This window comes from Peromyscus leucopus, chromosome 8b (genome assembly GCF_004664715.2).
Source record: "Peromyscus leucopus breed LL Stock chromosome 8b, UCI_PerLeu_2.1, whole genome shotgun sequence".
Lineage (NCBI taxonomy): Eukaryota > Metazoa > Chordata > Mammalia > Rodentia > Cricetidae > Peromyscus > Peromyscus leucopus.
The window spans coordinates 62,650,390-62,672,470 of NC_051086.1; the positions used below are offsets into that span (position 1 = coordinate 62,650,390).

At 42.3% G+C, this 22,081-nt stretch overlaps 1 protein-coding gene across 3 annotated transcripts; it reads right to left on the reverse strand.

Moving 5' to 3' along the window:
- Nucleotides 1-1,097: 1,097 nt before the first annotated feature.
- Wsb1 (WD repeat and SOCS box containing 1) lies at nucleotides 1,098-19,630 on the reverse strand. 3 transcript variants are annotated; one of them, XM_028866914.2, is made up of 9 exons: nucleotides 19,289-19,630; nucleotides 13,197-13,365; nucleotides 10,737-11,005; nucleotides 8,273-8,404; nucleotides 6,657-6,757; nucleotides 4,203-4,375; nucleotides 3,490-3,603; nucleotides 2,627-2,734; nucleotides 1,098-2,193 (listed from the first exon to the last, which is right to left on the reverse strand). In XM_028866914.2, exons 1-9 carry the CDS (start codon nucleotides 19,326-19,328, stop codon nucleotides 2,034-2,036), a joined length of 1,266 nt encoding a protein of 421 aa, XP_028722747.1. In that variant the 5' UTR covers nucleotides 19,329-19,630; the 3' UTR covers nucleotides 1,098-2,033. The 3 variants fall into 3 exon arrangements, with proteins under 3 accessions (XP_028722747.1, XP_037057510.1, XP_028722748.1); XM_037201615.1 differs by lacking the exons at nucleotides 8,273-8,404; nucleotides 10,737-11,005; nucleotides 13,197-13,365; nucleotides 19,289-19,630 and having other exon boundaries at nucleotides 1,274-2,193; nucleotides 5,659-6,750; XM_028866915.2 differs by lacking the exons at nucleotides 6,657-6,757; nucleotides 8,273-8,404; nucleotides 10,737-11,005; nucleotides 13,197-13,365; nucleotides 19,289-19,630 and adding an exon at nucleotides 4,720-5,469 and having other exon boundaries at nucleotides 1,274-2,193.
- Between the last annotated feature and the right edge of the window lie 2,451 nt (nucleotides 19,631-22,081).

The window sequence follows — 22,081 nt, forward strand, 5'->3', positions numbered from 1 at the left end:
TACAGAGTGGGAAATCAGCTGGGAGGTAGGAATAGGGGGGTCTTGAGTTAAAGGCCACCCAGGGAGAGCTACACAGTGAGACTCTGTCTCAAAAAATGAAACCAAAAAACCTCCACAACTCCATGCTATCAAATCCTAATGTCAATAATCTCTTGCCAGTTCTCCAAATGGCATTGGCTTAGGCAAGGAATAAATATACAAGAAAAAAAAGGCCCACTTCAATCTAAAATCAGTTAGGATCTGACCCAAGAAAGAGCCCAACCACCTTTTTTCCTTCCTCCCTTTGGTCATGTAGAACCAGCATCCTGCGCTGCCTGTGTTCTCTAAGACAAAGGGAAGCTCAGGGATGTTCGCATTTGTCTTCCATTCGGTTGTATTCTTTTCTGTGGCACTGAGGTGCCAACACTGGGGCCATCTCAAGCAGAGTGGATCATTCAACTAAGTATCTTTCTTTGCATGACTGTTATTTGTGTGGTTCTAGAAAAGAAATAATCGTGTGGAGATTAAGTATAATTTTATATATTTAAATCTTAAAATTATAGTAAATAAGTGAAATTAACAAAGAGGCTAGAGGTGCTTTTGCTCCTTGTGTGATACAGATGGCACTCAGATTCTTTCCTGGCTTTCATAACCACTTCCATATACTTTAACATAGCCAACATAAAGAACTTCCAAATATTCTCAGTGGAGATGTCATATCCTGAGATCATGCATGGCAAATACTGTGTGGTTTTGCCTTCTCCGAGGACCTAGACCACCAGTCTATCATTTAACCAAGCAGGTTTAACTTGAGCCTATCAGTTTTTCTAATAGATATTCTTTAGCTCAGACGCTGTTTTCTTTTGTTCTACAGCTTTGGGTGCTTCTAAGTAAGTGCAGCTAGAGCAGTGTCCCCAGAGCACAAGGGCGTGCATGTGCTCACGAATCAATGCCTTCCTGTCACATGGCTTCTTTCCTCACTGTTATGCCTTCCTGTCACATGGCTTCTTCCCTCACTGTTTTTGTCTTGTGTGCTTGTGGGTCACCATTAACCTTACACTGCAGCTAGACAAAAGTATTACATAATGCAACACATGAAAGAAACATCTGCAATGTATTATTTTTTATATCTTTTAATTAAAAAAACTCAACAAAGATATAAAACAAGCATTTTACATAATGCATACATTCTCAACATCTGCAGATAAGATAAATAACAGAAGGCAAAAGCAGACACATTTTATTGCTTCTCTTTGGTAAGTCACCAATATTCTCTGCAGAAACAGAGTACGTGTTTGTTTCTTGGGAAAAAAAACCTTAAAATAACTGTCCCTTAGTATTAACAAAATATTTATCAATAATGCAATAGGTGTATTTTTCAAACTGACAAGAATGCATAATACTTTATTCTCTGAGGGGTAAGTAGCTGCTTTCCAAAATTAAGGCCTAAAGAGAAACAACTTTTCTAGCTACCTTTTTACTGGCTCTTTTTTTAAATGTCACATTCAAATTCCCTGACACCATTCTTGCAGAAAATCTTTGCCATATACAAAAATTCTCTTTCACCAGGCAGTTCCGACACCACCCATCCTAACCAATCCCATTTCCTATGAGGCAATTCTGCTTTAATTCAGCATCATCGAAACTCAGTGTCCCAATACAAGAGAACAAAAATTCCACTAAATTTGTTCCAACAAACAGCACATATATACACTATGGCTCTACTGAAGCAATATATACAGGTCAGACTAAGAGTTAGAAAACTAAAAAGGCCCATTCAATACATAGCAGCTTGTATCTAAATATGTACAGGTATGTATATGTTTTCACAGTTAATCTTTAAAAAAAATTACATGATATGTTCAGAAATATTTCTCCTATGGTCTATAAATAATGCTTTAAAAGTTCAACTAACAAAAGAAATGAAGTATAAGAGTCAATCAAATTAAATAAATCTTCCGAGCCTTTATGAACAAATGCTTAAGTTGGTAAAGCTTGAGGTGTGTCTTGTAAAAGTGTTCTGTCAGGCCCCACCAGGAAAGGCAGTCTTCCTTCTAAACCCGGTAGGAGAGAAACTCCAAAACTTTGGAAGGAACCGGAAGTTTCTGGACTTCTTGGGTGGGCATCACTCTTCGGATCGCCATGCGACATAAATGTTGAAGGCTAGGGACTTGCCTTGGAGTAGCCCAAAAATATACACTTCCGTCATGTGTCCTTAGAGAAATAAAAGAAACAAAGCCAGTCACCCAACTACACATATTCCACATCCCTACAGCTAGCTCTATTATCAGAACCACAATCTTACTTTAAATCTAGTAAGTAGCAATGATGTACTCCAGGACAAGGCAGTAACAGGATTTTAAGAGTTTGTTTAGGAAATTTACACGACTTCTGCTGTTAAGAAATGAAAGACGCTAGAGAGATGATTCAGCTGTTAAGAGCACTCGATGCTTTCCCAAGACCAGAGTTCAGTTCCAGTACTGACACGGTGGCTCACAAAAACACCTAGAACTCCAGTTCTTGATCACTCTTCTGGCCTCTATAAGCACTACACACTCACAGTGCACAGACATTCAAGCAAAACATCCATACATACAAACTAAAAAAAACAACCTTCAAAAGAAAAAGAACAGGAAAGAGTATTTACCCAGCAGCTAAAACACTGCCATCAGTAGAAAAGGCACAACAAAGACCATTGTTCAAGGGTGCAACTTGTACTGGACAATCCTCCTCGAGTCTCCAGAACCTCACCATTCTGGAAGGGAAATGAGCGATGGAGTGAGTTAGTAAGTCAGAAAACAATACTTCTGAGTTCTGAGTCACAGAGTACACACACACACACACACACACACACACACACACACACACACACACACACACACAATCACTCCAGAGATCACAGTGACTGGTTGAGACAGGCTCATATGTAACCCAGGCCAGCAAAACTCCATCTTCCTGCCTTTCTTTACTTCTCAAGGGCTGGGGTTACAGGCATGTGTCGTCTCCATCCAGCTAATAGTAATTTGTTGTTGTTTGAGATAGGGTCTCACTACATAGCCCAAGCTGGAATCCCCCTGCTTCAGCCTCCCAAAGTGCTGCAATTACAGGTGTGAGCCTCCACATTCAGCTAGCTCAATACTAGTGTACTTTATATACTATTTTATATTCTATACCATTTGGCAATCTGGATGAACTCCAAAGAGATCACAAGGCATGGCTTTGTAACCTCAGTGTTTGAAACTGTAATGTTCACAATTGGAAGCTTTCTCATTTTCTTACAGATAAAATAACATAATCTGCTTTATTCTTTTCTACACTGCCTAATCTCAAAAGTAATGGCCACCAATTTTACAGGTGTGTACCACCATAGCCAGTGAGGCAAAAAAGCAAGGTGTTGTCAAGCCCCACCCTCAAAAAACCTGAACCTCGCTAGAAAGGTGTTATGACTTAAAGCATGTTATCATTAAAGTATGAGGTTTGAATAGTCAAAACTACACCCCAAATACTTACTTATCATCAGCAAGGCTCGCAACATGCAGTCCATCATGACTGAAAGACACAGCTCGTACCCATCGGTCATTTGCTCCACCAGCAAATATTGGAGTAGGTGGGGGAAACAGGTGCCTGGGGTCAGAGACATAGTTTCAGTGGGTTTTAGAATCATTCAAAAAAACAAAATGGCCTTGGTATCCAAGTTCATTGGCCTTTGAATAAGATTTAAAGTGGGGCTCCAATGATACAACCAAGACAGAGGAGAGCTGTTACAGCCAGGCTAAATGTAACAGGAGGTTGTGTGCTCAGTCAGAAAGACATCGTCCCCAACAGGACTGTTCTTCAGTAACAGCGTCCCCAACAGTAACTGTGCTTCCCTGCTAGAACTGCCAACCAAAGCAAGGGCTTCTGAAAGAATCGTTCACCTCTTTTTCACACACGGCACACATTTAACATTCTGTCTAACCTTTTTCCACAGGCATGAAACTCCAGTATATTAAATTTCTACAGAACCAGACACTTAAACACCAAGACCCACCTAATAAGAGCCACATTTACTCTGAGTTTATCTAAAGCTTTGTGCATTACTCAAGTGATCACATAATGGGAAAAATTTTAATTTATGAGATTGTTAATTTGACATTTTGTTAGGGATTCTAATTTTTCACATAACTTCTTCAAAGCCATACTGATAGTATTGGATTACAGACTGGGATAATTCATGTACTCACCCGAATTCCATCAGAATGTCTCCAGTGTGTGGATCCCAGACATACACACGAGTATCATAAGATGCAGTAGCTAGCAATGCTCCATCAGGAGAAAAGTCACAAGCTACAACATCATGGTGATGTCCTTCCAGTTTCCTTATCATGGTGTATTTATCCATATTCCAAAGGAAAACCTGCAATAGTAAAAAGGCAAATGTTATAGATTCACTCAGACACAGAGGACAAAGGGGCATATCTTAAACTACAACTGCTATTTTAACATTACATTAAATTAATTACAAATTATGAGTAATTTAAAGAATATGCTCAGTGTCATAGATTAAAAAAATCAGTCTTTAAGTTAATTAAAGCAGACATGCAAATTTCTATTTCAAATGTTTCTGTTAAATGTTAATTTAAAAAATAAGCCTAAAGGGAAAATAAAGGCAATACAATTTAACCACATATTGAAATCCATTTATTCCAAAAACTAATTAACTAAAATATATGGAAATAAATAGGGTTAAGTATTACAAACCCCTTTCTCTTTTTTCCAGAAACTACCAATTTTTAAAAATAGATACAGACAGAAAATGTAATGTTAGCAAATTGTTACTCCATTGGCATCTCCCTTTGAGATAATCACTTGTTTACAAAAGGCTTGGGTCACCACCGAGAGCCTAGGAAGAGAAACAGATACTGCAAGAAAAGAGAATTTTCACAGCCAAATGTAATTTTGTTGGCAAACAACAAAGATGTTAAACCACATTACACAAATGAAAATGCTATTTTATAAAATAATATAATTATAATATTTTTGTAATTAACAGTCTTATTTTTCCAAACTGACTATAATCATTAGCCATTTTCAGCATAAAAGTTAAATTACTTCAAAACAAGCTCACATACAGTTTAGATTTTAAACATCCAAAGACTGTGCAGAGGGTTCTAAATAAGTTTTGCTGGGTTTTTTGCTTTGAAGCAGTGTCTCACCAAGACGCCCAGGCTGGCCTTGAACTAAGTAGCCCAGGCTGGTCTTGAACTTGTGATCCACTTGCCTCAGCCTCCCAAGGAGCTCTAGACAGGATTCTAATGCTTACTGCAGGTTGTTAGATTAAACATAAACTTGGAGGTTTACAGGAAGCCTGGTGAGATAGCTTCCTCCTCCTGTAGTGCAGTCTTTTCTGCCACGTCCTGTCTGCACACATTGTTTCCAAAGGAAATAAGCATAATAACTGGGCAGTTATCTAAGGTACTGCCAGTATCTTAGAAAATTCCAAAAAGCAACAGAGAAAGCACTCAAAAACCAATTTCTTTACATTAAATTGGGTTCAACTGTCAGACTCTCAATTCCATCAAACTGGAAGATCAATTTACTCAGGAGTCTGGATTTTACTGTGGGGGAAATTACTTTTTAAAGGGGAAAAAAAGAAAAAGAAAGAAAGGAAGAAAAGCAGAAGTGGACATCGACCAGCACCTGTGTACGTACAGTACACCTTGCAGCCGAATGCAAGGTTACTTCATCCTATGGTAAAGGTCGCCCCCAGCCCGGTAGCCAGAGATGCCACTCTTTCTGCCCAGCTAACACCATGTGCGCCTGTGTGCGAGTGGTGCCAGCATAACCTCAATCACACCAATATTGCTGCCACCACCTGTGACAGGGAAAGCAAGAAGCATATGGAAAACACACAGCCTAAAATAGCAACGTCAACATCTAGCTTGTTTTATGACTTAAAAAACAAAACAAAACAAACTAAGCTATTTTGTTCTAAACTTCTAACATTCACGACTATCATTTTAACATACTTCTTGGCAAAATAAAATGTGTTTTATCTAGCCACAACCCCCACCCCCGTTAGTCCAAAGTGTGCTGTAATCATTACACATATCTGGAGTTCAGCCACTTTCATAAATACTCAAGGCTACTGCTAAGCTCTTAAAACTACATTAACTCGGAGCTAGTACACCACAGTTCACTGCAAGTACAGCCCTCAACAGTCACTACTTCAGCTGTCAACAGGCAAGCTGTAAAACAATGTGCAGCTTCATCTACAATCCACTCTCGCACAGAAATGAGTGCTCATTTCACTATGGTTTTAAATTACTGTGTTTTTTCCAGTTAAATGTACAGAATCTACTTAAAAAAACAAAATAGCAAACTGAACAAAACAAAAACAAAGAAAATAATCAATAAGGAATTATCTTAACATATGGACTAGATCTTATCTATATCACATAAACTTTCCTAGATCTCACAAAAAACTTTCAGTTTATAAACATCTCTAAAAGCAATTCAATTTCTCAATTCACAAATAACTAATTTTCTACATGCAAATAAATTCTCTCCATCATGAAATAAAGCATTAAGATATTCATGACACCGAGCACAGACTTAATAGGTTGCTTAGATTTACAATGATTAAGCACACATTATCATCCAATTCCCAATACATGTCCAAGAACTTTGACACATACTGCTTTACTGGCTCCAACTGAACACAGCATGGACGAGTCGGGAGAGAATGCACAACTGTACACCCAGTTCTGATGTCCCCGCAAGACTTTCATCATGTTTCCTAAGAAAAAGAAGCAGCCGTGTCAGGGGAATTCATTTCCAATCAGTAACACTGCACCACCGTAACAGTTACCAAACACTTTTATAGCTGAAAAAAGAAATAGCGATAGACAGACAGACAGATAGATAGATAGATACAGAGGGCTTCAATATCTGCCACCTGTTGGCTTTCCTTCCTCCCTCCCTCCCTCTTTCCTTCCTTCCTTCCAAGGCTGGGTCTCTCTATGTAGCCCTGGCTGGCTTCGGACTCCCAGAGGGTAGTAGCTGTTGCTTCATAAAATTACATGGGACTTGAGAGACACTATTCCATAGTCAAGAGCAAACTCTGCTCTTACAGAAGAGCTAAGTTTGATCCAGCATCCTAATTGGGTCGCTCACAACTGCCTGTAACTCTAATTCCAGGAGATCCAATGCCTCTGGCCTCCTCAGGCACCCATATATGAATATTCCCCCCCCACACAGACACACATGAATATATAAATAATACATTTTGGAATGTAAAAGCTAGGCATGCTAATTTATCTTTAATCTCAGCACTCAGGAGACAGAGCAGGTATTTTAGCCTCATATACATTCACTTCTGTTTCTCTTAATGATAAAACTTTGTTAACATCAAGATACCATGTTTCCAAAAAAAACTGAGTATACCAACAGACTTTTCTGTGAGATCAGAGGGAAAAACATCACTTACTTTTTAATGAAATAATTTATGAACCATGCTTACCAGCATTTAACCACATTATAAATCCTGGTTTGTAAATCAAGCTATAATCTAAATTTTATTGGAGAATAAATCTGTTGCTTAGAGTCCCACTTCCAATTTTTTATTGAAAGTTTCATTTATCTAGTGCATGAGTGTTTTGGCTGCACATATGTCTGTGCACCATGTATGTGCACTGTCCACAGAGGCCAAAAGGTGTTAGATCCCTTGGAACTAGAGTCATGGATCTGTGCGGTTGGTTTCTGAGCAGTGTCAAGACGGTTTATAATAGTAACTGCTGGCTTAATCTATGTTTTTGTTTCCCAAGTATTAAACAGAAAGAAAAAAGACTCCTTGGTCACCAAGCCATTTGTTTGTGTTTTTCTGATACAGTGCCCTAGTAACTAGCCACTGTCTGGCCTAGAGCTCTCAATCCACCTGCCTTGTCCATTAGAGCTAAGATTACAGGTGTGCTGGGCTGCAGGGAGGGCGGGCGGCAACCCTGTAATCACTCTCAACAGTCACATCAAGTCAGGTGTGGTGGCACATGCCTTCAATTCCTGCATTCAGGAGACAGGCAGGTGGATCTCTGTGAGGCCAGCCTGGTCTACATAAAGATTTCCAGGCCACCCAGGGATACAGGGATACAGGGATACAGGGATACAGGGAGACCCGAGACAGAGACAGAGACAGAGACAGAGACAGAGAGAGACAGAGACAGAGAGAGAGAGAGAGAGAGAGAGAGAGAGAGAGAGAGAGAGAGAGAGAGGTATCTTATTCCTTTGCACAGCTGGAGCAAAGACAAGACATACATACCATCATCTTTCAGGTCCCACACTCTGAGAGTTTTGTCTCTTGAAGCTGATACAAGTATTAAGCTCCCATCTGGAGCAAAGGTTAAGTCTCTGACCACTTCAATGTGGTCTACCAAATTAAGGAGGAGCTTTCCTAAATGTGATTGAAAGAGGGAAAAAAGAGACAGGATCAATATTTCTTATTTTTTTACAGTTTTGTTAACTGTAAAGAATGAACAGGGGGCTGGAGAGATGGCTCAGAGGTTAAGAGCAATGGCTGCTTTTCCAAAGGTCCTGAGTTCAATTCCCAGCAACTACATGGTGGCTCACAACCATCTGTATTGAGATCTGGTGCCCTCTTCTGGCCTGCAGGGATACATGCAGGCAGAGCACTGTATGCATAATAAATAAACAAATCTTTAAAAATAAATAAATACATTAAAAACAAAACAAAAAAGAATGAACAGGCCGGGCGGTGGTGGCACACGCCTTTAATCCCAACACTCAGGAGGCAGAGGCAGGCGGATCTGTGAGTTCAAGGCCAGCCCGGGCTACCAAGTGAGTTCCAGGAAAGGCACAAAGCTACTCGGAGAAACCCTGTCTTGAAACACCAAAAAAAATAAAAAAAAAAAAAAAAAAAAAATGAACCGACATTCTTGGGTACCTCCTAGTTCTATGAACTAAATTATTTCACTTATTAATTAGTGGCTATTGTTATTTGTGAGGATTCACTGCTTAACAGATTTTTAAGTAATTTCCTCTCAAGATAACAAACACTGCATTTACTAGAAAAATGTAAAAGGAATGACTGAAATGTGAGCAAACCCCCAGATCAAATTAGCATCAAGAAAGCCCTATACCACTGTCTCTTCTAAGTATTTGCACAGATGACTATTCTGTATTTGTATTTGTGTGTGTGCGTGTGTCTGGGGCCGATCTCCTGGAGCTGGCTCTCTCCTGCCATGTGGACCCAGACTCAGCTGTCAGGCTTGGCAGCAAGCACCTTTAACTGTTGAAGCAGCTCACCAGCCCCAGTGTGACTTTAAAACAAAAAATACCAACTTTTCTCTTTGCTTTTTATTTCCTTGACCTTGGACTATGAAATGTCCCATGAAGTAAATATTATCTCTCAACTTTTAACAGTATCTAAACATTTAGTACTTATCAGTTACTGGAAGTTTTGTTTTCCAGAAAAACCTGTGGTTACCTTCATTTTTTTTTCTAATAAGGCAATCAAACTTTGCTTTTTGTCCCCAATTCAATGTCATTATTATTGTCTGTGTTCTGGAGTACTCTTGTTTTAACACCCACTTAAATTCTTTTATATCTCTGAACACACAGACTATGCTAGCAACCAGAGCAAAATCAAACTTTCTTTTCTCTTAAATTGCTGGGCATTGAACCATGGCTTGAGGCAATGTTCAGCTAACCCTTTACCACTGGGCTGCTTCCCTCATCCTTGGTGAAGATAAGGTCTTACTATGCAGTTCATGCTGCCCTCAACTGGCAATGTAGACCAGGCTGGCCACTGAGACTTCTCAGTGCTGGGATTACAGCTGTGTATCACCATGCTCAGTTTGAGCACTTCCTTTTTTTGGTTTTGGAGACAGGATCTCTTTACATAGTCCTAGCTGACCTAGAACTCACTATGCAGACCAGACTGGCCTCAAACTGAGATCGGCCTGCTTCTGCCTCCTGAGTGCTAAGATTAAAGGAGTGTGCCACCACACCTGGCAAAAAACTCAACTTTTCAACCTATGTGGTTAGCTATTGGATAAGGTGACCAAACTATTCTGAGGATTAGATATTATTAAAATCAGATTTGGGAGCTGGGCATGGTAGTGCACACCAGTAAAATTGGGAGGCAGAGACGGGCAGACAGATCTCTGTGAGTTTGAGACCAGCCTTGTCTACATAGTGAGCTCCAGGACAGCCATGAGTATAGAGTGACCCTGTCTGAAAAAGCTAAAAACAAAACAAAAACCCCCGATTTGTAGTTGATAAATGCTCAGTTGATAGGGTGCTTGCCGAGCATGCATACGAAGCCCTGGAGTCCTAGCACTGCATAAAACTGGGAGGTGTGAGCCAAGCCTGCAATCCCAGCTCTCAGGATGCAGGCAGGAGAAGCAGAGTTAAGGTCATCCTCTGCTACACATCCAGTTTAAGGCCTGCATGGGACACAAAAAAACTGATTTCCCTCAAAACCCTCTAAGCTATCATTGAAAATGCATGTAAGACATTTTTGCTGAGTCATAAACTAAAGCATTAGTTTATAAATAACTAAAATACAACCCATACATGCTTTGCATACTTTATCAAGCATGAACTCTGTATTATTCTCCTAAATTAAAATTATGAACTCAAGACTTATAACAATTATAAAGACACATCCATTTTCACCTTTCTGTACCTTAAAACCCTCAAATCATGTATTCCAGTGCTATTATAAAATAATCAGGTTCATCTTTGAAATTATGAATCCATACCTGTATATGCATCCCAGATTTTGATGCGGCCATTGTTTAATCCTGTAGCAAGGAGTAGCTGATCCTGTCCAAATCTGAACCGATGCCATTCTACATTAACACAGCGGCTCTGTTTTTCTGGAACTGAAGACCCAAAAGCAAGACTCCAGACTATGTCTCCGCAGTCTATAATGTGTTCAGGAGGCTTATTTTTCTGACCACCATTACTATTTTGCCTTGTCAACTTCAGACAGCTTGAATTGGTAACATTCTTGGAACCATGTAAAAGACTGAGGGGAGAAAGATTGAAAATGAATTCTCCTTTATACTATACTTCTGTAGACACTAACTGTTAACACTTGTTAAATAATTTCAACAAAACTGTAACACTATTTCTACAGATGGGAAAATTGGTACCTGAAATATGAGGCCAGACAAATTCAACTCATGAAAACTATTAGTGGCTGAGAAGACCTTCAATAAGAAAGTAATTTTGCCGGGCAGTGGTGGCACATGCCTTTAATCCCAGCACTCCGGAGGCAGAGGCAGGAGGATCTTTGTGAGTTCCAGGCCAGCCTGGTCTACAGAGTGAGCTCCAGGAAAGGCACAAAGCTACACAGAGAAACCCTGTCTCGGAAAAACAAAACAAAATAAAAGAAAGTGATCTCTAACTTGTTTTTCTTCCAAAGCATCTTCAACGGGCCTTCTTTAGCAGCAGTACCAGCCTGGTTCTACTGGAGTGGGTACTGTTGTCAGTGTCCAGCCCTGGCCAATGGATCTCAACCGAGACAGCTTCTATCACAGTGAATGTACCCAGTGGTGACACCAAAACCTGCAGCATCTTGTTTATGCTCAGAGTGATGATATGATGAAAAAAAATGGTAACTTTTCACTGTGAAACTTAAGGACTAATTTAGCTCATTTGCCAAAGTACTACATAATTCATCTTTTATGAACCTAAAGTAAATTGTTTCAAGAAATTAGAGGACAGAGACCTCAGAACTTTGAAGATGTTGTGAATATCCTTAATTCAAGCAGAGATAAAAGAGGCTCAAATAACAGAATTGTGGTATGATAGATAGGACTGGATTAAGTTCCTTCAGAAGGGTATCTTGATGAGAAATCATGAACCTCAGGGACCTTGGTGCTGTGAAGGGATCACACAAGTTTAAATAAAAAAAAAGTATTAACTTTATAATTTAAAAAGCAGACATATAAAACTTCGGCTGGATGTTGGGGATTTAGCTCAGTGGTAGAGCGCTAAGGCTCTGGGTTTAGTCCTCAGCTCCGGAAAGAAAAAAAAAAACTTCAGTTGGTAGAGCACTTTCATAGCATACATTGAAAACCTAGGTCTGATCTCCATCCCAGCATAAATGGGGTGTGGCGGCACACCCCCAGTCATTCCAGCAATTCTGAGTAGAGATGCAGGAAGATTAGAAGTTTAAAGTCATCTCAGGCTACATACTGAGTTTGAAGGTGGCCTACACTAAAGCCCCACCCACCCATCCTGATTAGCTAGGGTCTATGGTTCTCACACCTATGATAGCATCACCCAGGAGCCTGAGACAGAGAGAGAATCAAGAGTTTAAAGCCAGCCAGGCAGATCTCTGTGAGTTCGAGGCCAGCCTGATCTACAGAGTGAGATCCAGGACAGCCACCAAAACACAGAGAAACCCTGTCTCGGAAAAATCAAAGAGTTTAAAGCCAATCTAGGCCATACAGTAGGGCTATCTTATTAAAGAAAAATCTGTTTGCACACTACTGTTAACCAATAAAGTGTATGAAATCCACACTACTGTTAACCAATAGTGTGAAATCCAAAGTGAATGCAAAAAACTTCACCTAACAAAGATCATTTGATCTGACACAATAGGACATACACACTAATATGAGGCACAATTAATCTGTCTTTTCATACAAATACACTCAACAGGAGATAGGGATGTAAGTTAGTTGGCAAAGGATTGGCTCCAGCATGAGGCCCTGAGGTTCAGTGGGGGAGGGGTGGGAGCATAAATGTCTGAGAAAAATATTAAAATACTCTACAACGTACAAATTCAGTCTAGACTTTTTCACTCTGTAGACCAGTCTGGTCTACACCATGAGATCATCTGCCTCTGCTTTCCCAGTGCTGGTAGGTATTACAGGCATTACCACCACACCCACCCAGAGAATTCTTTTTTTTTTTTTTCTTTTTGAGACGGTCTTTCTATTATTATGTTGTCCTGGCTGTCCCAGAACTTACTGTGTAGACCAGGTTGGCCTGGAACTCAGATCTAGCTCTCTCTACGTCCTAAGTGCTGGGACTAAAGGGATGCACTACCATGACCAGCTCAGGTAATTCTTTACACAAACCTCCAGTGCATGGGTTCAAACTACAAACAAACTTGTAACATTTTATAAAGGGAAACTTAAATATTTTTATCACCCAACACTGAAAGACAAGAGTAAATTCTATAAATACAAAGAAAGAAGTCTTACAAGTTCTTAAGGCACTGGGACCACGGGACAAGCTTCACTATGCGATATCCTTGTGACCATGCAAAGTAGGAACCATCTGGAGCAAAAGCCACAGTCCAGTTCTCACCACCACATTTCTTGTCGAAAGGAGCTGCCGGAGCTAGAAGTTCCCCTATAGTACGCGATCTCACTAAAACAAAGACAAAAAACAAAACCAGGATATTATATACACCTACACAAAGACAAAACAAAACCAGGATATTATATACACCTACACAAAGACAAAACAAAACCAGGATAATATATATACCAACACAAAGACAAAAACAAAACCAGGATATTATATACACCTACACAAAGACAAAAACAAAACCAGGATATTATATATACCCACATAGATTTGAGATGCCCCCACATTTCTTTGGAATTTGCTGAGTTTTTTCTCCTTCTCTTTTAGTCAGGATTTATTCTGCTTTCCACCCACAGAACTTTAGAGATTTTGTTTTGATAAAGTGGTTTTCCAATGCAAGATTTAGTATGTATGCTGCTAGTGTGGTGGGTACACCTATCATCTCAGCACTTAGAAGGCTTAGGAAGGAAGATGAGGAGTTCAAGACCAGCCTGGGCTACATGAGACCTTGTCGCAAAGTTTCAGTGTGGTAAGGAGGTGAGGGTAGGATGACTTGGCTTTGAGACTAGCCTGGATTATAGAGGTAGATCTGAAGAAAGTGGGAAGGGGAATTAAGACTTAGATCTTTCAAGCATTATGAACCCTTCTGCTCAGTTGCTGTTCCTGCTAACATACAAGAAATCCTGGCTTCTATCTTCATCACAGCACAAACCAGGTAAAGAGGATTGGAATTTCAACATCACCCTCAGCTACATGGTCAGTTCCAAGCCAAACCAGGCTAGCTAGCTAAATAAATAAATAAATAAATGAAGATAGATCCAGCCATTCAGGAGGCTGAGACTCTGTCAACATAAGTTTTTTAAGAGCTGGAGGGCAAGGCTGGAGAGTTGGTCAGTGGTTAAAAGCAAGAATGTTGCAAAGGACCTGGGTTCGATTCCTAGCACCCACATGGAGGTACACCACCTCCTTGGGCACCAAGCATGAATGTGGTACACAGATGTATATGCAAGCAAAACACTCATATACATAAAATAGTAAAACTAAATTAAAAAAAAAGAAGACCAACAAAAATGGCTCAGTGGGCAAATATACCTGCTGCCAGGTACATGTAGTTCAATTCCTAGTACCTATACGGGACAGGGGAAAATCTTCTCTCAATTTGTTCTCTGACCTCCACACAAAATAAATAACTGATATTTAAAAAGGCAGAAGGGGAGCTGGAGATATAGCTCAATAGTAAGAATGCTTGCGCCGGGCGTGGTGGCGCACGCCTTTAATCCCAGCACTCGGGAGGCAGAGCCAGGCAGATCTCTGAGTTCAAGGGCCAGCCTGGGCTACCAAGTGAGTTCCAGGAAAAGCGCAAAGCTACACAAAGAAACCCTATCTCGAAAAAACCACAAAAAAAAAAAAAGAATGCTTACCTAGAAAGCATTAGGCGCCGGGCAGCAGTGGCTCACGCCTTTAATCCCAGCACTCAGAGGCAGAGGCAGGTGGATCTCTGTGAGTTCCAGGCCAGCCTGGTCTCCAAAGTGAGTTCCAGGAAAGGTACAAAGCTACACAGGGAAACCCTGTCTTGAAAACAAAACAAAAAAGGAAAAAAAGAAAGCACTAGGCCCTGGTATGGGAGGCAGGGAGATGACCCATTCAGTGAAATATCCAGTCTGTGTTGTGTTCCTCATCAGTAGCTAGTAAGACACCCAGCACAACAAGTGTTCAGTTAATATTTACTTAGCCAACAGGAAAGCACAAGTATGTTCCTGGCCCAATTTGATACATTAAGAAATGAGTATAGTTTAAATCCTGGAAAAGCCAGGCGGTGCACGCACCCCCCCCACACACACCTTTAATCCCAGCACTAGGGAGGCAGAGGCAGGCGGATCTCTGTGAGTTCAAGGCCCGCCTGGGCTACAGAGTGAGTTCCAGGAAAGGCCCAAAGCTACACAGAGAAACTCTGCCTTGAAATAAATCAAGCAAGCAAACCCTGGAAAGAAGCCTAATACCCATTTTTATACATTATTCTGAAATTTTTCTTCTTATATGACAATACCATGATACCCATCACTAAAGAGAAACTATTTTGCTTAAACAATTTTCCCTTTTTTAATAACTCAAAATCTGCTGGGTGGTGGTGGCATACACCTTTAATCTCAGCAATCAGAATTAAATCGGGGGCTGGCCTGGTCTACAAAGCTCCCACTTTTGAAGTCTTCCTTCTACCCTGCCCCCTATTCAGTCCTGATTCTGACCTGAGAGAGCCTAATCAGCAATCTTGTTCTCGTAGCATACTGTGATATCTGCACTGGAGTCTTCCAAGCTACAGTATGTCTAGTTTTTCCAATCATTTCTTATATTACAAAATTGAGTCCATTTTCTATCTTTTCCCACCTTAATTAGCTCCACCACATTTTCCTGGATAAATTCTTGTTAGTAGTGGCCCTTAGAAAAGTGGTACCCAGAACTTTACACTGTACTTTGGGGGGGTTGTCAGTGGTGGAGCACCCCCACTTACATTCATTCAATAGGCAGTCACATGAGCATGATATAAGATTCACAAGCTGGTGAGCCTCAGATGTTTGTAGAATGGTTTTAATGTGTGAACTTGAGAAAGAGCACACTGTTACAGGCTTCCTGCATTTTCCCAAGCATATAATATTACACGGTCCTTTCACTGGGGTTCTCTTCATATGCCAAGCCTCTCTTAAAACCTGGGATCCCAGCCAGGCAGTGATGGCACACACCTTTAATCCCAGCACTCAGGAGGCAGAGGCAGGGGGATCTCTAAGTTTGAGGCCACCCTGGTCTACAGAGTTCCAGGACAGCCAAGGCTACAAAGAGAAATCCTGTCCCAAAGTCAAACAAAAAAAACTGGGATTCTTGTTAAACCTCCATCCACTAGTCAAAATTCATTCATTTTAGTAGAAGGGACCTTGTTCACAAATAAAGGAAATAAGCTTTAAAATTTTACTTAAAAAAAAAAAGGCAATGGAAATATTAGGTTTCAACGAGAAGGCCCCCAGGTTAATCTAAGTATAACACTATATTCCTCGCACAAGATTTTTCGAGTTTGCCTTCTAAAGAAAAACAAAACCAGAAACCCTGGCCCAGTCACTTCTCCACTCTTCTTTATACAGTTAGTAAGGGATGTGGAACATGGCTGCTTCAACACAATGAAACAACAAGCTAACTCATCCTCAATGCAAGAAGTTCTAAACCATTATAAGAACTGAAAAATACATGGTACATGGTCAGTGTTTTTCTAATCTCCTTCATGTCTCCTTGTTGGCTAACAGACACACCAAATGGTTTTTATGCTTTAATCAGCTGTTTTAAATACTCAAGTACTGACTAGTAAAACATTACCAACCTTGAGCAACATTTATACTACAGTACTTTGAAAAAAATGTAATGGCTGCATCTGTTTAATGTTAGCATCATAAGAAATGTATGTATAATTTCACGACCCTGGAAAAGGTCCCAATGCTGAAGGGGCACACATGGGAAACTGGCCCTAAACTACACCGTGGTATCTGCACAGCAGTTACATCATGAGTCACCACTGAACCAGGCTAACCAGACTGAAGTTCTTTTTCACATTCCTGCCTCCCAGTTCCTAAGCAGACAGGAAGTGTGACAGCGTCTTGTTAAAGAGGGCAGTAGCTCAAGGCAGTTATGGCCTAGAATTCTTTACTCATTCATCAAGTCCTGCTTCTACTTTCATTCAGCATGTACATGAAAATCCAAACTTGACATGACTACAATTAATGCCAGGAGTGGAGCTGCTGTAATCATACACCCCAAGCCATACAGAGAGATGAGTAAATCTCTAACCTTGTCTCCAAATGACACCTCACATACAAAGAAATAAAAAATTGGCTTACAAAAGACCAAATTCGAAGACATTTGGCACTTAATTTATATTATATCCAGAAAATAAGGAGACATAAAAGGGGGGGCTCTTAATAATTAATAAGCAGTCATTTAATGAATGGTCCTACCTTAGCAGGTATTCCAAGAAGCACTATTCATTCCCTCAGAAAAAGAGGGCAAGAAAGTTTCCAAAGCACAGATACATTTGTACAGTGTTATGGTGTATGTAATATAATAGGAGGAAAAACCATTGGTCAGATCCTAAGAAGCTGAGGGCAGGAGATGCAGCTCGATGGTAGAGTGCTAGAAGGTCCTGAGTTCAAGTCCTACACTACTACCGCTAATAATGAATTCATTTTAAGGGTCTAAGTTCAAAACACTTACCTTTAAAATACAGTTGACAAAAAAACCAGACGCTAGATTAAAGGCGGTACTGGTGCACGCCTTTGATCCCAGTACTCAGAAGGCAGAGGCAGGAGGATCTCTGAGTTCAAGGCCAGCCTGGTCTACAGAGCTCCAGGACAGCCAGGGCTATTATACAGAGAAATCTTGTGTGTGTGTGTGGGGGGGGGGGGAACCAACCACCACCAACAACAACAACAACAACAAAACAGGCAGGAATTTTACGTTTTCTGTAGCTTTAACATGGCTTCAAAATTAATCAGCCATTCAACTTCATCCTTCAGAGAACAAGGCCCAGCCCAGTTCTGTTAATAGGTATCTGTGCACAGAAATTCATTCATGACTCACGGTGGTGGCGTGGCGGCGCACGCTGCCTTTAATCCCAGCGCTTGGAAGGCAGGCGCAGGCGGATCTCTGTGAGTTCAAGGCTAGCCTGATGTACAGAGTGAGTTCTAGGACAGCTAAGGCTACACAGAGAAACCCTGTCTCAAAGAAAAAGAAAAAAAAAAAGGAAATTCACCCCAGTCTCTCACACTTCCTAGAAATACCTCCTCCGAACATTTCGCAGTTACACACTTCAAGAGCAGGAAAATACAAAAGCTCTCTGCTCAGTGGCCACTACTTTTTTTTTTTTTTAAACTGGATTTCACTATGTAGCCTTGGCTACTGGAACTGGCTATGTAGACCAGACTGATTTCTCTCTCTCTCTCTCTCTCTCTCTCTCTCTCTCTCTCTCACACACACACACACACACACACACACACTCTCTCTCTCTCTCTCTCTCTCTCTCTCTCTCTCTCTCTCTCTCTCTCTCTCACATCTGCCTGCCTCTGCCTCAAGTGCTGGACCAACTTAAAAAAAAGTGATGTTCAGTGTCCTCTAATGATTTCACTCAATCCCATTCAAAGGCCTCAAAGGTGGCTCCTTTGAGAGGATTTAAATGATGCGAAGTACTTTAAAGGAGGCCACTGGGCAGGTCTGGCCCACGCGAACTTCCACTCCCATTGTCCTGTCTTTTTAGAGCTTGGCCCGTGACAGGGCTAGCCCTTTCCCAGATCTCATCCTCCTCCGTCACTCCGCCTATCCACACTGCTCCTCCGGGTGTATACAGGTAAAAACAGTTCCTCCTTTGAACCCTTCCCTTTCATAAGGCCATCCTTTAAAATAGAAAGGTTTGCCACGCCGCTGGCACCTCTTCAGGCTCCTTTCTCCCTACAGTGCCTGACATGCAGGAGCGGCTCCTCCTCCGAGGGCGCCTCAAAACACAAAAGTTCACTGTTTTTTCATCACCGACTTAAGAGATCCTAAGTCAGGCCACCCTGCCCACGCTGGTAGCCCTCCCGGATGACTCGACACCCAAGCCCCACGCTGAGGGAACCCCAGGATCTCGGACCCGTGCCGAGCTGCGATGGTGACTCTGGGGTCCGCGGGGCGGCGAGCGGCCAGCCCCGCCTCACGGGACCTCGGAGGCCCGCTCGGAGGCGCGGGTCCATTCACTCCCGGCCGACGCCCATCGTGGGGCCGCTTCCTCCCGCCAATCGGCGCGGGTCCTCGCCTCTCCCCGCTTCTCCTGGGCCTCGGCATCGGACTCCCCGCCGCTCCCGGGGCCCCCCACCCCACCCGCGCTGCTCCCCGGGCCCCCTAACCCCCTCGGCGCCAGCACCTTCGCAGCATGCCCGCCGTCCCCGCGCTCCCCCTCCACCCTGGGCCTCACCGATCTCTTTCTCGTTGACCCTCGGGGGAAAGCTGGCCATCTATGGGGCACCTTCTGATTCCGGGAACCCGATTCGGACGCGGCGACAGAGAAGGGACTCGGCGGGGGCTGAGGGGCGTGACGCGGGCTCGGTCCTGCCCGGGCGCGGGGACTAAGCCGAGAGCGCGGGCGGCCGCTGCGGCTTCTGCGGACTGCCCGGGGGAAGAAAATCACTGGACGGCCTGGGACCGAGCCACCGGGGGACACTCAGACAAAAGAGCCGGCGCGCCTTCCACTCACGGACCCACACGGCCAACCAGCAGCTTCGTCGCCAAACCAGACACTGAGACAAGATGGCGGGCGCCACTGATAATATCTGGGAGGCGGGGTGTGGTGCGTGACGTCAGGACAACAGGCCCCGCCTCCCGACGCAAGGGACGTGACCGTCCGGGCCCACTCGGTCAGGGGCGTGAGCCCTCCTCAATGGGCTGCTCGCAGGCGGCTTCCAAGTCGGAGGCCCTCTGCAAAGGACAAGCAGAGGATTGTATAATGCACGTGAGACCGAACCGAAGAAAGCAAATTAGACGTTTCAGGTGCTCAACTCCATGTAGCTTACGTCCCTGGCTTCTTGGTGCCCCGGGAACTGGAGCTTGCACTGATGAAAGAGATATGATGGAAATTAGCAGAGTGATGCTCCATTTCTCAGGACGTGAGCCAGCTGCCTTTAGAAAAGCCTCAGCCGGGCGGTGGTGGCACACGCCTTTAATCCCAGCACTCGAGAGGCAGAGCCAGGCGCATCTCTGAGTTCGAGGCTAGCCTGGTCTACAAAGCGGGATCCAGGACAGGCACCAAAACTACACAGAGAAACCCTGTCTCGGGAAAAAAAAAAAAAAGAAAGAAAGAAAAGGCTCAATTGATGGAGGAGACTCAGAGTGGGGAGGCCTCAGAGGTGAGGAGTGAGACTTCCTCTGTTCTCACTGGTCCCTAAAGTCAGGCCACCGGAAGAGCTGGCCAATATCACTTCCACCTCAGAATCTGCCCTTCCCCAGAAGTCTTAGTCTCTAGGAGGCAGCTAGCTATCCTTACCAGAGAGGATCATGGTGTGGGAGTGCCCACATGTCAACTTAAATACCATCTACAGCAGACATGATTGCATTTTAGTAGCCCTCGTGGGGGAACTCCTTCCAAAAGGTAAAGGCTTAGATTTTCTCAGATACTTTTGGAAGAGAGAGCTGCCTAGTCCCTTTGCCCAAGGGAGGAATTCTTCAAATTGTGAAATGATTAATAGACATAAATCATCTCCCCTCTTTTTAAAAAAATACTTGGCTTCTTTCTGACAACACATCTATCATGGACATCATACAAGGCAATCATCCTAGCTGCTGAACAGAGTGAGAGGGAAGAAATGCAAACAGAACATCAGAACATCATTTCCTCCTAATTTTGTACTTTATTCATTATTTATTTATTTATTTATTTATTTATTTATTTATTTATTTATCGTGTGTGAGGCATATGCATGTTTTTGCCTGAGTGTACATGTGTTTAAGTGCAGGCTCTTGCATGCCTAGGATGTGGGTCTCAGGATTCAGTGCTGTGTACACCAGGCTGGCTGTCCCTGTAACTTCCAGACTTTCCTATTCCTAACTCCCACCTTTCTGTCGGAGTGAAGGGATGACAGAGGAGTAAACTGTAATCTACTGCCTGCTGCCTGGGCTCTGAGGATCCAAACTCAGTTTCAAGGGTTTATATGGCAAGCATTTTCACCTCTGGCTATCTCCCCAGTTTAAATTTTTTTTTTTTTTTGAGTTTTCATACAAAACATATGGAATGTTTCACAAATTTGCAGGGCCAGAGTGGGAGGGTATAGCTCAGTTGGCAGGGTGTTTGTTTAGTGTACAGGAGGGGTGGATTCCATTCCCAGCACCTCATAAACCTAGTGTGACGTGCATGCCTGAATGCCTGGCACTTGGGAAGAGGAGATAAGAAGAATCAAGAATTTAAGGCCATTTTGCTACCACGTAGCAAGTATGAGGCCACCCTGGTTACACAAGATCTTTATCTTCAAAGAATCCGGAAAGCTTCTGGAATTTGTGAGTCATCCTTGTATAGAAATCACACTGAGTTTTTTTGATTTTTTTTTTTTTTTTTTTTTTTTTTTTTTGAGACAGGGTTTCTCTGTGTAGTCCTGGCTGTCCTAGAACTCACTCTATAGACCAGGCTGGCCTCAAACTCACAAAGATTCACTTGCCTCTGCCTCCCAAGTGCTGGGATTAAAAGTGTGTGCCACCATGGCCTGGCTAACACTGTTCTTGTTTTTCTGTTTGGTTGAATTTTTTTTTTTTTTTTTTCTGAGACAGGGTTTCTCTGTGTAGCTTTGCGCCTTTCCTGGAACTCACTTGGTAGCCCAGGCTGGCCTCGAACTCACAGAGATCCGCCTGGCTCTGCCTCCCGAGTGCTGGGATTAAAGGCGTGTGCCACCACTGCCCGGCGGTTGAATTTTTTTTTTCTGTGTTATGACTCGCAACTACGTACACTATACCATAGAAATTCATGCAAAATAACTCTTTGTGTCTGCTTGTAAATTATTTGAATGATTTTTTTCACAGAATTGTTTAACTTATACTTTATGTGACTTGCCAATAGATGCCTTGAACATTTCCTTAGCAAGCAAAAGTGAAATGAAAACCAGTTGTCATTAGTGTACTCCTTGGTGATTGCATCTAATATTTGTAGGGTCTATGCTACATGGTGGGCACTGTGCTGCATAACGACTTCATTAATTAACCATTCATGACATTGGTAGAACATTGC

Bases quoted from the DNA above. Each gene is read 5' to 3' on its own strand.
- Wsb1 (XM_028866914.2), bottom strand. From the start codon at position 19,328: ATGGCCAGCTTTCCCCCGAGGGTCAACGAGAAAGAGATCG. The intron at 8,405-10,736 runs GTATGGATTCAT...AATCACATTTAG, and splicing joins AATCTGGGATGCATATACAG to GAAAGCTCCTCCTTAATTTG. The intron at 6,758-8,272 runs GTATGTATGTCT...TCTTTTTCTTAG, and splicing joins GTGGGACCTGAAAGATGATG to GAAACATGATGAAAGTCTTG.